General features: G+C 45.4%; 1 protein-coding gene across 1 annotated transcript in view; it reads left to right on the top strand.

The window, feature by feature from the left end:
- The window catches only part of LOC309550374 (uncharacterized protein), a gene marked incomplete at its 3' end in the record, with an annotated part of 214,372 nt that overhangs the window by 124,705 nt on the left and 76,251 nt on the right, over nt 1-13,416 (top strand). Inside the window, exon 9 of the mRNA XM_082250769.1 lies at nt 9,550-9,691. Within this exon, the coding sequence (XP_082106895.1) occupies nt 9,550-9,691 (142 nt within the window). The remainder of the gene's footprint in view (nt 1-9,549; nt 9,692-13,416) is intronic.

Genomic DNA, 13,416 nt, shown 5'->3' with positions numbered 1-13,416 from the left:
CATGCCTATTCCACCACCTGCGCCATGCCTATTTCACCACCTGTGCCATGGCCTTACCATCACCTGTGCCATGCCTATTCCATCACCTGCCCCATGCCTGTACCATCTGTGCCATGCCTATTCCACCACATGTGCCATGACCTTACCATCACCTGTGCCATGCCTGTACCATCTGTGCCATGCCTATTCCACCACCTGCGCCATGCCTATTCCACCACCTGTGCCATGACCTTACCATCACCTGTGCCATGCCTATTCCATCACCTGCGCCATTCCTGTACCATCTGTGCCATGCCTATTCCACCACCTGTGCCATGACCTTACCATCACCTGTGCCATGCCTATTCCATCACCTGTGCCATGCCTATTCCACCACCTGTGCCATGGCCTTACCATCACCTGTGCCATGCCTATTCCATCACCTGTGCCATGCCTATTCCATCACCTGTGCCATGCCTGTACCATCTGTGCCATGCCAATTCCACCACCTGTGCCATGACCTTACCATCACCTGTGCCATGCCTATTCCATCACCTGTGCCATGCCTGTACCATCTGTTCCATGCCTATTCCATCACCTGCGCCATGCCTGTACCATCTGTGCCATGCCTATTCCACCACCTGTGCCATGACCTTACCATCACCTGTGCCATGCCTATTCCATCACCTGTGCCATGCCTGTACCATCTGTTCCATGCCTATTCCATCACCTGCGCCATGCCTGTACCATCTGTGCCATGCCTATTCCACCACCTGCGCCATGCCTGTACCATCTGTGCCATGCCTATTCCATCACCTGTGCCATGCCTGTACCATCACCTGTGCAATGCCTGTACCATCACCTGTGCAATGCCTATTTCATCACCTGTGCCATGCCTGTACCATCACCTGTGCCATGCCTGTACCATCTGTGCCATGCCTATTCCATCACCTGTGCCATGCCTATACCATCTGTGCCATGCCTATTCCATCACCTGTGCCATGCCTATACCATCACCTGTGCCATGCCTATACCATCACCTGTGCCATGCCTATTCTACCACCTGTTCCATGCCTATACCATCTGTGCCATGCCTATTCCATCACCTGTGCCATGCCTATACCATCACATGTGCCATGCCTGTACCATGACCTCAAAGTCATGCAATTTTTTTACCTCGTTTTTTGCCGCGAAGCAATACCTATTACATTTTTGTTTTTGCGCCCCCCCAAAAATTTTGAGCACCAGCCGCCACTGCATCCCAGGGTGCTCGTTGTCACCTATATGGTACCCGTGGTGTTGTACGTGGCTGGGGGGAAGAACAGACCTTCAATGAGATCAGTGAGGACGAGGAATTGGACATGAGTAGCTCGGCATCCAACCTTGTGCAAATGGGGTCTTTCATGCTGTCATGCCTGTTGAGGGACCCTCGTATAAAAAGGCTGAAGGAGAACGACCTGTACTGGGTGGCCACGCTACTAGACCCCCGGTATAAGCAGAAAGTGTCTGAAATGTTACCGAATTACCGGCAGTCGGAAAGGATGCAGCAGTTACAAAACAAGTTAAAAAGTATGCTTTACACAGCGTATAAGGGTGATGTCACAGCACAACGGGAATCTAACAGGGGAAGAGGTGAAAGTAATCCTCCTCCTACCACGACCACGCCGGCAAGGACAGGACGCTTTACAGACGTGTTGTTGATGGAGAACATGCGGAGCTTTTTAAGTCCTACGCATCACCACAGCCCTTCGGGGTCCACCTTCAGAGAACGACTCGACTGACAGGTAACAGACTACCTTGCCTTAACTGCAGATATCGACACTCTGAGGAGCGATGAACCCCTTGACTACTGGGTGTGCAGGCTTGACCTGTGGCCTGAGCTATCCCAATTTGCGATAGAACTTCTGGCCTGCCCTGCTTCAAGTGTCCTGTCAGAAAGGACCTTCAGCGCAGCAGGAGGTATTGTCACTGAGAAGAGAAGTCGCCTAGGTGAAAAAAGTCTAGATTACCTCACCTTTATTAAGATGAATGAGGCATGGATCCCGAAGGGACTGACAGTGGGGGATGCATTTGACTAAAAAAGGCCTGATGAGATGCCTTGGGCTAAAAATGGTCAAAACGCTGCTGTATTTAATCTCTGCATGCCGGATGACTTACGTGACTTCTCCGCCACCAACTAGGGTTCAAGCCGCAATGTTTTGGTGCACTTTCTGCCTGGAAAACCTCAATTTTTCCGGCCGCTGCTACAGCAGCAGCTGCAACAATACCTACTTTTTCAGGCATGTGTACATGCCTAATTTTTCTGGCCTCTGGTGCTACACTGTGGCTGCAAAAAACAAAACACAAAAAAAAGGCACATACATGTGTCAATTCCCCTTTGTGATCGTTACCTTGTTGTGGTGAAGGGGCTTGCGTATCACAATGAAGCGATCACCTCTAGAAGTGTCATACAATAAAGGTGCATATATAATAATCTCACCAACAGGATATACTACAACACACTAGCAGCGCTAAGAGCATAAAAAATATATATATAAAATGCAGTCCACTGGGATAAAGTCCATGTGCTCATATGATCATGCAGTGTGCCCAGAATATTCTCTCCTGACAATCCAAGGTCGTGAGTATGTTGGTGAATACACCGGACCCTCCACCTCACCAATGTGCTCCCCCAAATCAGAAACACTCACCAGAAGTCTGGTCAATAAGCGCCTGTAACATCAGCCTATCACAGGCTTAGAAACAATCTCCTCAGGAGTTAACCAGGAGCGCCGGCACTTGAACCATCTCAATCAGATCAATTCTTGTGGTATACCCACAGAGGGTTCCAATCAAACAGGGGTGGTACATGTGGAGATAATAACTCACATAGGGCAATATTGCATGGCTAAAACACCGCTTTATTATCAAAAGAATACCCCCAGTAGCTGATGCACTTACAAATAAACAGAACAAAGCAAGCTTGTCATAAAAGATGAGGCATAACCTGCGTGCAGAGGCCGGTCCCGGTAGTAGCAGTTCGCCGCTGGTACCAAGCGATGGCGAGCCTCGGGTGCAGCATCAGACGCCGGTCTGCCTCGTGACCGCGTGACCACGCCCTGACGCGTTTCGTTAGCAAGTAACTTCGACAGAGGGCATGGTCACGCGTGTACGGTCTCCGCTATTTGACTGTACCAGAAGGGCGGAGGCACAATTCAGCCTAATGACGCTGGCTCTCCCAGCCTGTCGTCACTTCCGCCCACACAGGAAGTCATGTCATACAACACTGGCTTCCGCCCTTACAGAGCGTCACTGCCATCTCTGATCGAGGCTGTCCGATCCACACAGCGCCCCTAGGGACGAACGGAGCAAGCACTCGTCAGGTCATTAGCAGATCATATAGCCTGTATATACGTTTGTAGGCATATATAATACACAGTTCAATAGCGACATGTTACAAATATAATCATAATAAAAATTGCGATTACCATTAGATATATATAATCGCTAATAAAATACATACGATGTTAAAATAGATAAAATATCCTAAAACCATTCATAAAAGAAAAAAATGATTACAAATCAAAATTTAAATTGAAATCATAATGAATTCCAAAAACAGGGAAAGATATAAGGTAAAAGACCAAATCCTAAGCTTCAAAAGAGAATTGCATATTAGAGAAAGGGGAACATGATGTCAGTAGTCGCTTATGAAACAGTTGATATCTAAGTGATGGGGTAGTGATCCTAAAGAAAGATTTCTATCTGAATCAACTTAGTAATATGCTTTCAGACACAGAAACCTACGAGGAGTTGAGAGGTGATCCAACCCTTGAGTATAGAAGGATCCTGAAAGATCTTATACAGTTTGGTTACTACCATCGGGTTTTGTCCGATAAAGAGCAGAGATACCTTATGCCAAGTTTTAATAGAGTTCCAACGATATATACTCTACCTAAAATACATAAGGATGCACAAAATCCCCCAGCAAGACCCATCGTCAATGGCATCAATTCAGTGACCGCGAGACTGGGTGAATACCTGGACTTCTTTCTACAGACTAGTGTGGTTAGTCTGAGGTCATACCTCAAAGATACCAAAGACTTCCTCCTTGCCTTGAAGGATGTCCAGATATCCCCAGATAAAGAAGTCTTTCTAGTGACAGCGGATGTGTCCTCGCTGTATACTATAATTCAGCATGAGGACGCATTATTGGCTCTGAATTGGGCCTTCTGTAATCGCACCGACCTCCCAGACCCCCAAAAGAGATTTTTAAAATGCGCACTTGAGTTTTGCTTAGCGCATAACTATTTCTGGTTCAATGGAACTTTCTATAGCCAGAAAAGGGGCGTGGCGATGGGAGCCAAATTTGCTCCCAGCCTCGCCAATCTCTTTATGGGGGAATGGGAGGACAGGTTTATCTACGCTCTAGCTAAGAATGAGCTGAAGGTTTACAGAAGGTACATTGATGACCTATTTTTTATATGGGAAGGTTCGGAAAATGCGCTACGAGACTTTGCTGACTCGCTTAACTCCAATGCTAATGGTGTTAAACTGGAGTTTAATTGGAGTCGTGAGTCCATCCATTTTTTGGATGTAGAGGTAATGATAAGAAATCAAACACTGGAGACTCGTGCGTACTTTAAACCTACTGACCGAAATGGGTATTTACCCATTTATAGTGGTCACCACTCCCGGTGGTTACAGAATATCCCTAAGGGGCAGTTCCTACGTGTGAGGAGGAACTGCTCCTTGGATACGGACTTTCTGACACAGGCACAAGTTCTCCGGCATCGTTTCCTAGAGAAGGGTTATGATGGGCGGAAGCTTGACAGCACCATCACTGAAGTTTTGGGTATTTCTCGGCAGGAATGCCTTGCAGATACAGTGAGACCAACCGAGAATAAGCAGGAGTGGAGTTTCCTTACGCAATACAATTCCCAATATAAAGAAGTTGAGGATATCATTAAGAAGCATTGGGGAGTTTTGAGTGTGGATAGGATCTTGGGTAATGTCATCCCGCCTACACCCACTTTTGTATACAAAAAAGCACGCACTTTTGGGGACCAACTGGTGTGTAAGGTCCTTGACCCCCCTACCAAGCCTTGCATGTTTTGGGATGACAGGACAGGTTTCTATGCCTGTCATCGCTGCAAGACATGCAGACAGGTGCGGACCCACCTGCGGGGGTTTTCTTCTTTTAGTTCTTCCGCGAATGGTGAGACCTTTGACATCAAGGATCTCATCACTTGCCATACCACACATGTGGTTTATGGCCTTGAATGCCCTTGTGGCTTAATTTATATCGGTAGAACTAAAAGAACTATTGCAATACGTATTTCAGAGCATATTGCAAACATTCGAAATGGTTATAAGGACCACAATGTCTCCCTACATTTTAAAAATCATCACAATCAAGATCCTAGTGAGTTGAAATTTTGGGGTATTGAAAATGTCAAACCTGTCTGGAGGGGCTCAAACAGAGTAAGAGAGTTATCCAAGCGTGTGACTCATTGGATAATTTTGACCAACTCTCTGCACCCCAAAGGGTTAAACGTTGACTTAGATATCAACTGTTTCATAAGCGACTACTGACATCATGTTCCCCTTTCTCTAATATGCAATTCTCTTTTGAAGCTTAGGATTTGGTCTTTTACCTTATATCTTTCCCTGTTTTTGGAATTCATTATGATTTCAATTTAAATTTTGATTTGTAATCATTTTTTTCTTTTATGAATGGTTTTAGGATATTTTATCTATTTTAACATCGTATGTATTTTATTAGCGATTATATATATCTAATGGTAATCGCAATTTTTATTATGATTATATTTGTAACATGTCGCTATTGAACTGTGTATTATATATGCCTACAAACGTATATACAGGCTATATGATCTCTTAATGACCTGACGAGTGCTTGCTCCGTTCGTCCCTAGGGGCGCTGTGTGGATCGGACAGCCTCGATCAGAGATGGCAGTGACGCTCTGTAAGGGCGGAAGCCAGTGTTGTATGACATGACTTCCTGTGTGGGCGGAAGTGACGACAGGCTGGGAGAGCCAGCGTCATTAGGCTGAATTGTGCCTCCGCCCTTCTGGTACAGTCAAATAGCGGAGACCGTACACGCGTGACCATGCCCTCTGTCGAAGTTACTTGCTAACGAAACGCGTCAGGGCGTGGTCACGCGGTCACGAGGCAGACCGGCGTCTGATGCTGCACCCGAGGCTCGCCATCGCTTGGTACCAGCGGCGAACTGCTACTACCGGGACCGGCCTCTGCACGCAGGTTATGCCTCATCTTTTATGACAAGCTTGCTTTGTTCTGTTTATTTGTAAGTGCATCAGCTACTGGGGGTATTCTTTTGATAATAAAGCGGTGTTTTAGCCATGCAATATTGCCCTATGTGAGTTATTATCTCCACATGTACCACCCCTGTTTGATTGGAACCCTCTGTGGGTATACCACAAGAATTGATCTGATTGAGATGGTTCAAGTGCCGGCGCTCCTGGTTAACTCCTGAGGAGATCGTTTCTAAGCCTGTGATAGGCTGATGTTACAGGCGCTTATTGACCAGACTTCTGGTGAGTGTTTCTGATTTGGGGGAGCACATTGGTGAGGTGGAGGGTCCGGTGTATTCACCAACATACTCACGACCTTGGATTGTCAGGAGAGAATATTCTGGGCACACTGCATGATCATATGAGCACATGGACTTTATCCCAGTGGACTGCATTTTATATATATATTTTTTATGCTCTTAGCGCTGCTAGTGTGTTGTAGTATATCCTGTTGGTGAGATTATTATATATGCACCTTTATTGTATGTCATTTCATTTATAGCAGCAGCTTTGTTAGATATATTGTTTGTATCAAACATTCATATATCTTTTATATAATAGATTTTAAGGTACTTGTTTGTTAGCGCCGGTTGAGCAGGTGTTTATAGTCCCTCGTAGTGCCCCGCCTACTTGCTCCTTTTTTTTTTTTTTTTTTTTTTTGGACCTCTAGAAGTGTGTTGGCAATGTTGGCACACCCCAGATGATAAGGTTGTTGCTTCATTGTGAACAGACCAAAAGCGATCGGCTGGATAATTTTTCATAGAAAAAACATTAATTTTCTTTATGATCATCTTAGGTGATCATTAAAGCCTACTAGGCCAACAATGGGCCCACACTGCAGAATCATTGTTTTCTGGGTCACTTAATTGTCACTGAACTACCTCAGCACGACCATAGGCTTTGAAAAACCGCCATCGCCTGCAATCTCCCAAACGTGCGCATGAGCACAGTCATCACTACAGCAAGATTGGCTCATAGAGGAATAAAATTTATGTCATGAGTGTGTCAACTATTGACAACTCTTTACGGTTGTCTAAAATCTATTCGATACATGTCCCCTGATAGGGAACGTAACAGGGATTAAACTGATAAGAATAGTACTACTTAACACACCACTCATCATCTTTTTCCATCTCCCGGTTCCTAAAATCTATTCCATACACCAGCTCCTGATAGGGGACGTAACAGGGATTAAACTGATAAGAATAGTACTACTTAACACACCACTCATATAGGATGGCACAGTACATTGCATGGCGCACGCGCAGTGCCCAAAATTGGAAGTAAGAGGACAGACCAACCATCTTTTTCCATCTCCCGGTTCCTAAAATCGATTCCATACACCGGCCCCTGATAGGGGACGTAACGGATTAAACTGATAAGAATAGTACTACTTAACACACCACTCATATAGGATGGCACAGTACATTGCACGCGCAGTGCCCAAAATTGGAAGCAAGAGGACAGACCAACCATCTTTTTCCATCTCCCGGTTCCCAAAATCTGTTCCATACACCGGCCCCTGATAGGGGACGTAACAGGGATTAAACTGATATAAATAGTACTACTTAACACACCACTCATATAGGATGGCACAGTACATTGCACGGCGCACGTGCAGTGCCAAAAATTGGAAGTAAGAGGACAGACCAACCATCTTTTTCCATCCCCTGGTTCCTAAAATCTATTCCATACACCGGCCCCTTATAGGGGATGTAACGTAACAGGGATTAAACTGATAAGAACAGATTTTTTTAATTTAAAAAAAAGAGGACAGCCTCTGTGGAGCTGGGTATTTTTTGGCCGCGTTACTGAATGCTCATGCACAATGGCTGTAGGCTCATGCGTCCTTTTGCGGAGGTGACAAACCTGGTCAGTCAAACCCAAGGCAACATCATCGACCTCATCCCATATGCGTTTTTTCTGGAGCATGCCCTGCGAAGAGTGCTGGATCAGGCCGTAGATGAGCATGAAGAGGAAGAGTTGTGGTCCCCATCACCACCAGAAGCAGCCTTGTCGTCGATTGCTGGACCTGTGGCAATGCAGAGAGAGGAGTCTGAAGAAGAGAAGTCAGAGGAGGAAGGTGGCTTTGAGGAGGTGGAAGACCAACCACAGCAGGTGTCCCAGGGGGCTTGTTGTCACCTTTCGGGGACCCTTGGTGTTGTACATGGCTGGGTGGAGGAAGAGACCTTCAATGACCTCAGTGAGGACAAGGAACAGGACATGGCTAGCTTGGTATCCAACCTTGTGCAAATGGGGAGTTTGCGGTTGTGCAAAGGGACTGACTGACTGTTAAACGGGGAGTTTGGTCTGTCAAAGTTTGGTGTGTAACTGTGAAGCGGGCGTAACCCTTACACTACCTGATCGATACAACATCATACCTGATCGTATACACACACTGGATGTTTTAAAGCATGTTATTCCAAACAATTTAGGAATGTTAGGTGATTTATGCCCTTTATGGATTAAAACCCGACTCTGCGTCAACTACGTAATTTTCCATGGAAGTTTTGCCATGGATCCCCCTCCGGCATGCCACAGTCCAGGTATTAGTCCCCTTGAAACAACTTTTCCATCACTATTGTGGCCAGAAAGAGTCCCTGTGGGTTTTAAAATTTGCCTGCCTATTGAAATCTATGGCGGTTCGCCCGTTCGCAAACATTTGCGGAGGCTTGCGTTTGCCGTTCGCTAACGGCAAATTTTAGGGTTGCGACATCTCTAATCATTACCAGATAAAAAACTGAGATCAGCATACCACAGGCCAGGTAACCAGATATAGGTGAAAATATATACCGAAAACTAAACTAAATAGGAAAACTGCACACAGTTCATGTCAAAATAGAACTCAACCAATTGGTTTAACTGTTTCCTAAAAAAAAGGTAAATTCAATGTAACTAGTGATAAGTGTTATAGTTGCTAATTCTGTCTTTTTTATCCAAATGGCAGGAAGGAAAAGCATTCTTAGATTTGTAATTTATTGACAGACATGGCAATCCTTGAATAAAGAAAGTATAAAAAAAATCTAATTTCTAAGAACTAACTGCAGGCTGTTAAAAGAAGATGTTATTTCTCGAAAGCTTAAAACAACAGTATAAATCATTCTTTGCTTACAATTTGCCCATTCAACAGGTTGTCTTTGTAGTCCACCAACTTTGCTACTAAAATAGCTTTCTAGAAGCATAATTTTACATTTGTTCATACAGATACACAAAGACATGCATCCAGAATGATATGATTGTGTTTTCCCCACAGGGAACCACTGTTATCCCATTGCTGTCTTCTGTTCTCAAGGATGAAGCTTACTTTGAAAAGCCAGATGAGTTTTACCCTGAACATTTCCTCGACTCCGAAGGAAACCTGAAGAAGAATGAGGCATTTATACCATTCTCACTAGGTAATATTCAATGGGAGCAGGTGTTTGCTGATTATGTGCTTTGGTGTACTGCAGTGCCATTCTTTGTTCAAGCAGTTGTTCACCTTGTATTAAAAAAAATAAAGGTCAGCAACTGCAAATACTGTAGCTACTGACTTTTAATAAAAGGACACTCGCCTGTCCAGAGGTCCAACGCCGCCCTCCCCCGAACTGGTTCTTCATCGGTCTTCGGGTTCCCGGCATTGGCATGTTTACTGTAGACAGCCAGCTGTTATTTCTTGTGGCTTCACAGCTGATTGCCCACTGCGCATGTGTGAGATGTGCTGTGCTTTGTGAATGGCCCCAGACGTGTTCCAGAAGGTAGCAGGAGGAAAACTGTTGATGGTTCACAGCGACAATTTGATCAGAAGTGATTAAAAACCAGGTACCCCGCTCTTAACCCCCCCCCCCCAAAAAAGTGCCAAAAATAGAAGAGGGGTAGCATAAAGCAGAACTTCCCCTTTAGAATGAAGCTTCACTTTAATGACACCCAAGAACCCTTCCCAAAGCAACTTGGTGCATGTCTAATTTTAGCTCCAAAGTGGAACATTAGCAGCCTCAATGCAATGCACAATAATGTGTGTTGTGCATAAATACACTGTAAGAGACCCTCCTGACCTAAATTGGTGGTGAAGGTCCCAACCCTATTCAAAAGTATAGGTGGTCAATGAGAGTTTCCTTTCTCCTTCCCACCAAAAAGTATTGCTATCCCCCTTTCTTTAAATAGTATTGGTGGTCAGTGGTGTTTTCCTCCTTCCCCCTTCTTGAAAAACATTCGTGGTCAGTGGTGTTTTCCTCCTTCCCGCTTATTGAAAATCACTGGTGGTCAGTGGAAGACAGCAGAGCACACTTACCTGTCTCCTGTGTCCTGTAATGAGACGTCACGGACAGAACCATGTACATGTAGGCAGATGCAGTCTACTTTCTCCACTGTGGTTGGAAGGGAAGTCAAGAAGAACATGGTTTGCCTATGGTTTCCAGGGTCACTGGGGGAGCTATTGATTGGATGCTGCCTCCCCATGTGACCCTAGCAGCCATCTTGGGTCAGGCAGAGTCTATTTAGGACCCTGGCTCACAGACTTAGTGTGCATTTGGCATGGAGGTAGTGTAAGGACAGGTCACCCGTCTGTTGGGGACAGCATTGGCAGTAAGCAGAGGTTACAGACGAGTAGAGAAAGAGCAGGGACACACCATCCTTCCTGGAATCCTCCCATTTGGGCACTGATCAGCCAGGCCGCTTTCCATCTCTCAAGAAAGATGGTGTCGGTGCACCTGAGACCTACTGTCATACTCTTCACTGCAACATTCTGTGAGTGCACCTGGTCAGGTTGACTTCCCACCAGGTGTTTGTGCTTTATTGAACTTCAATTACAATACAGTTTACAATACAGTCTTTATTGCAGCAGCACCTCCACCAGGGGTCCAGTCCTGGGAACGAAAGTGTGGAAACTCACCTAAGACCCCTCCACCCCACCTCAAAAATAAAAAAAAGTGTGTGTGTGTGTGTGTGTGTGTGTGTGTGTGTGTGTATGTATATATATATAAATATATATACAGTATCTCACAAAAGTGAGTACACCCTTCACATTTTTGTAAATATTTTATTATATCTTTTCATGTGACAACACTGAAGAAATTACACTCTGCTACAATGTAAAGTAGTGAGTGTACAGCTTGTATAACAGTGTAAATTTGCTGTCCCCTCAAAATAACTCAACACACAGCCATTAATGTCTAAACCGCTGGTGACAAAAGTGAGTACATCCCTAAGTGAAAAATGTGTCAATATTTTGTGCGGCCACCATTATGTTTCAGCACTGCCTTAACCCTCCTGGGCATGGAGTTTGCCAGAGCTTCACAGGTTGCCACTGGAGTCCTCTTCTACTCCTCCATAATGTCATCACGGAGCTGGTGGATGTTAAAGATCTTTCGCTCCTCCACCTTCCATTTGAGGATGCCCCACAGATGCTCAATAGGGTTTAGGTCTGGAGACATGCTTGACCAGTCCATCACCTTTACCCTCAGCTTCTTTAGCAAGGCAGTGGTCGTCTTGGAGGTGTGATTGGGCCATTATCACGTTGGAATACTGCCCTGCGGCTCAGTCTCCAAAGGGAGGGGATCATGCTCTGCTTCAGTATGTCATGGTGCATGTTGGCATTCATGGTTCCCTCAATAAACTGTGGCAGCAGCACTCATGCAGTCCCAGACCATGACACTCACACCAACATGCTTGACTGTAGGCAAGACACACTTGTCTTTGTACTCCTCACCTGGTTTTCGCCACACACGCTTGACACCATCTGAACAAAATACGTTTATCTTGGTCTCATCAGACCACAGGACATGGCTCCAGTAATCCATGTCCTTAGTTTGCTTGTCTTCAGCAAACGGTTTGCGGGCTTTCTTGTGCATCATCTTTAGAAGAGGCTTCCTTCTGGGACGACAGCCATGCAGACCAATTTTATACAGTGTGCAGCGTATGGTCTGAGCACTGACAGGCTGACCCCCCACCCATTCAACTTCTGCACTAACACTGGCAGCACTCATACCTCTATTTCCCAAAAACTAATTCTGGATATGACGCTGAGCATGTGCATTCAACTTCTATGGTCGACCATGGCGAGGCCTGTTCTGAGTGGTCCTTTTAAACCGCAGCTCAGTTTTAGGGTCTTGGCAATCTTCTTATAGCCTAGGCCATCTTTATATTTATGTAGAGCAACCATCCTTTTTTTCAGATCCTCAGAGTTCTTCGCATTGAGGTGCCATGTTGAACTTCCAGTGACCAATATGAGAGCGTGAGAGCGATAACGCCAAATTTAACACACCTGCTCCCCATTCACACCTGAGACCTTGTAACACTAATGATTTACATGACATTGGGGAGGGAAAATGGCTAATTGGGCCCAATTTAAACATTTTCACTTAGGGATGTACTCACTTTTGTTGCCAACGGTTTAGACATTAATGGCTGTGTCTTGAGGTATTTTGACGGGGCAGCAAATTTACACTGTTATACAAGCTGTACACTCACTACTATACATTGTAGCAAAGTGTCATTTCTTCAGTGTTGTCACATGAAAAGATATAATAAAATATTTGCAAAAATGTGAGGGGTGTACTCACTTTTGTGAGATACTGTATATATCTTTTATGGAGCGAGGGTCACTTTAGCAACTTGGTAACCAGTCTCGGGCCACAATGAGTGAAGCGGGCAGATGACAGGTCTGTGTCCCCTCAGCATATGCAGAGCAGACATGGACACAGCCCGCTCTACTCTATGAGCCCTCCGATCCTCCCAGACAGAAGGGGAGGGATCCCCTTCTGTTTTTTTAAGTGGATCGGATTGGAGATAGGCAGGTGTAAACGGATACAAGTCCGTTTACATCTGCCACTCTATGGAGGTGAATGGAGGGTCCAATTGGGTCCACCTGAAAAACAGACAGGCAGACCAAATTGGATCGATTGTGTAAAAGGGGTCTAAGGCTGCTTTCACACTGAGTTTACCTGCACCTCAATTGACCACAATATTCACTTCTTCCTCAGGATTACTGCAGGTATCGCTGACTGCTGCGGTCCCCTAGGCAGGTATGGCTGGTGGCTGCTGCTGGCTGTGCTCCAGGGCTGGTCCTGCTGGCTGGAACTGCTGGCTGGTACTGCTGGTGGATACTGCTGGTGGGTACTGCTGGCTGGTACTGCTGGTGGGTACT

This window comes from Pelophylax lessonae (genome assembly GCF_965119305.1).
Source record: "Pelophylax lessonae genome assembly, chromosome: 3".
Lineage (NCBI taxonomy): Eukaryota > Metazoa > Chordata > Amphibia > Anura > Ranidae > Pelophylax > Pelophylax lessonae.
This window is presented reverse-complemented; position numbering and strand designations above follow the sequence as displayed.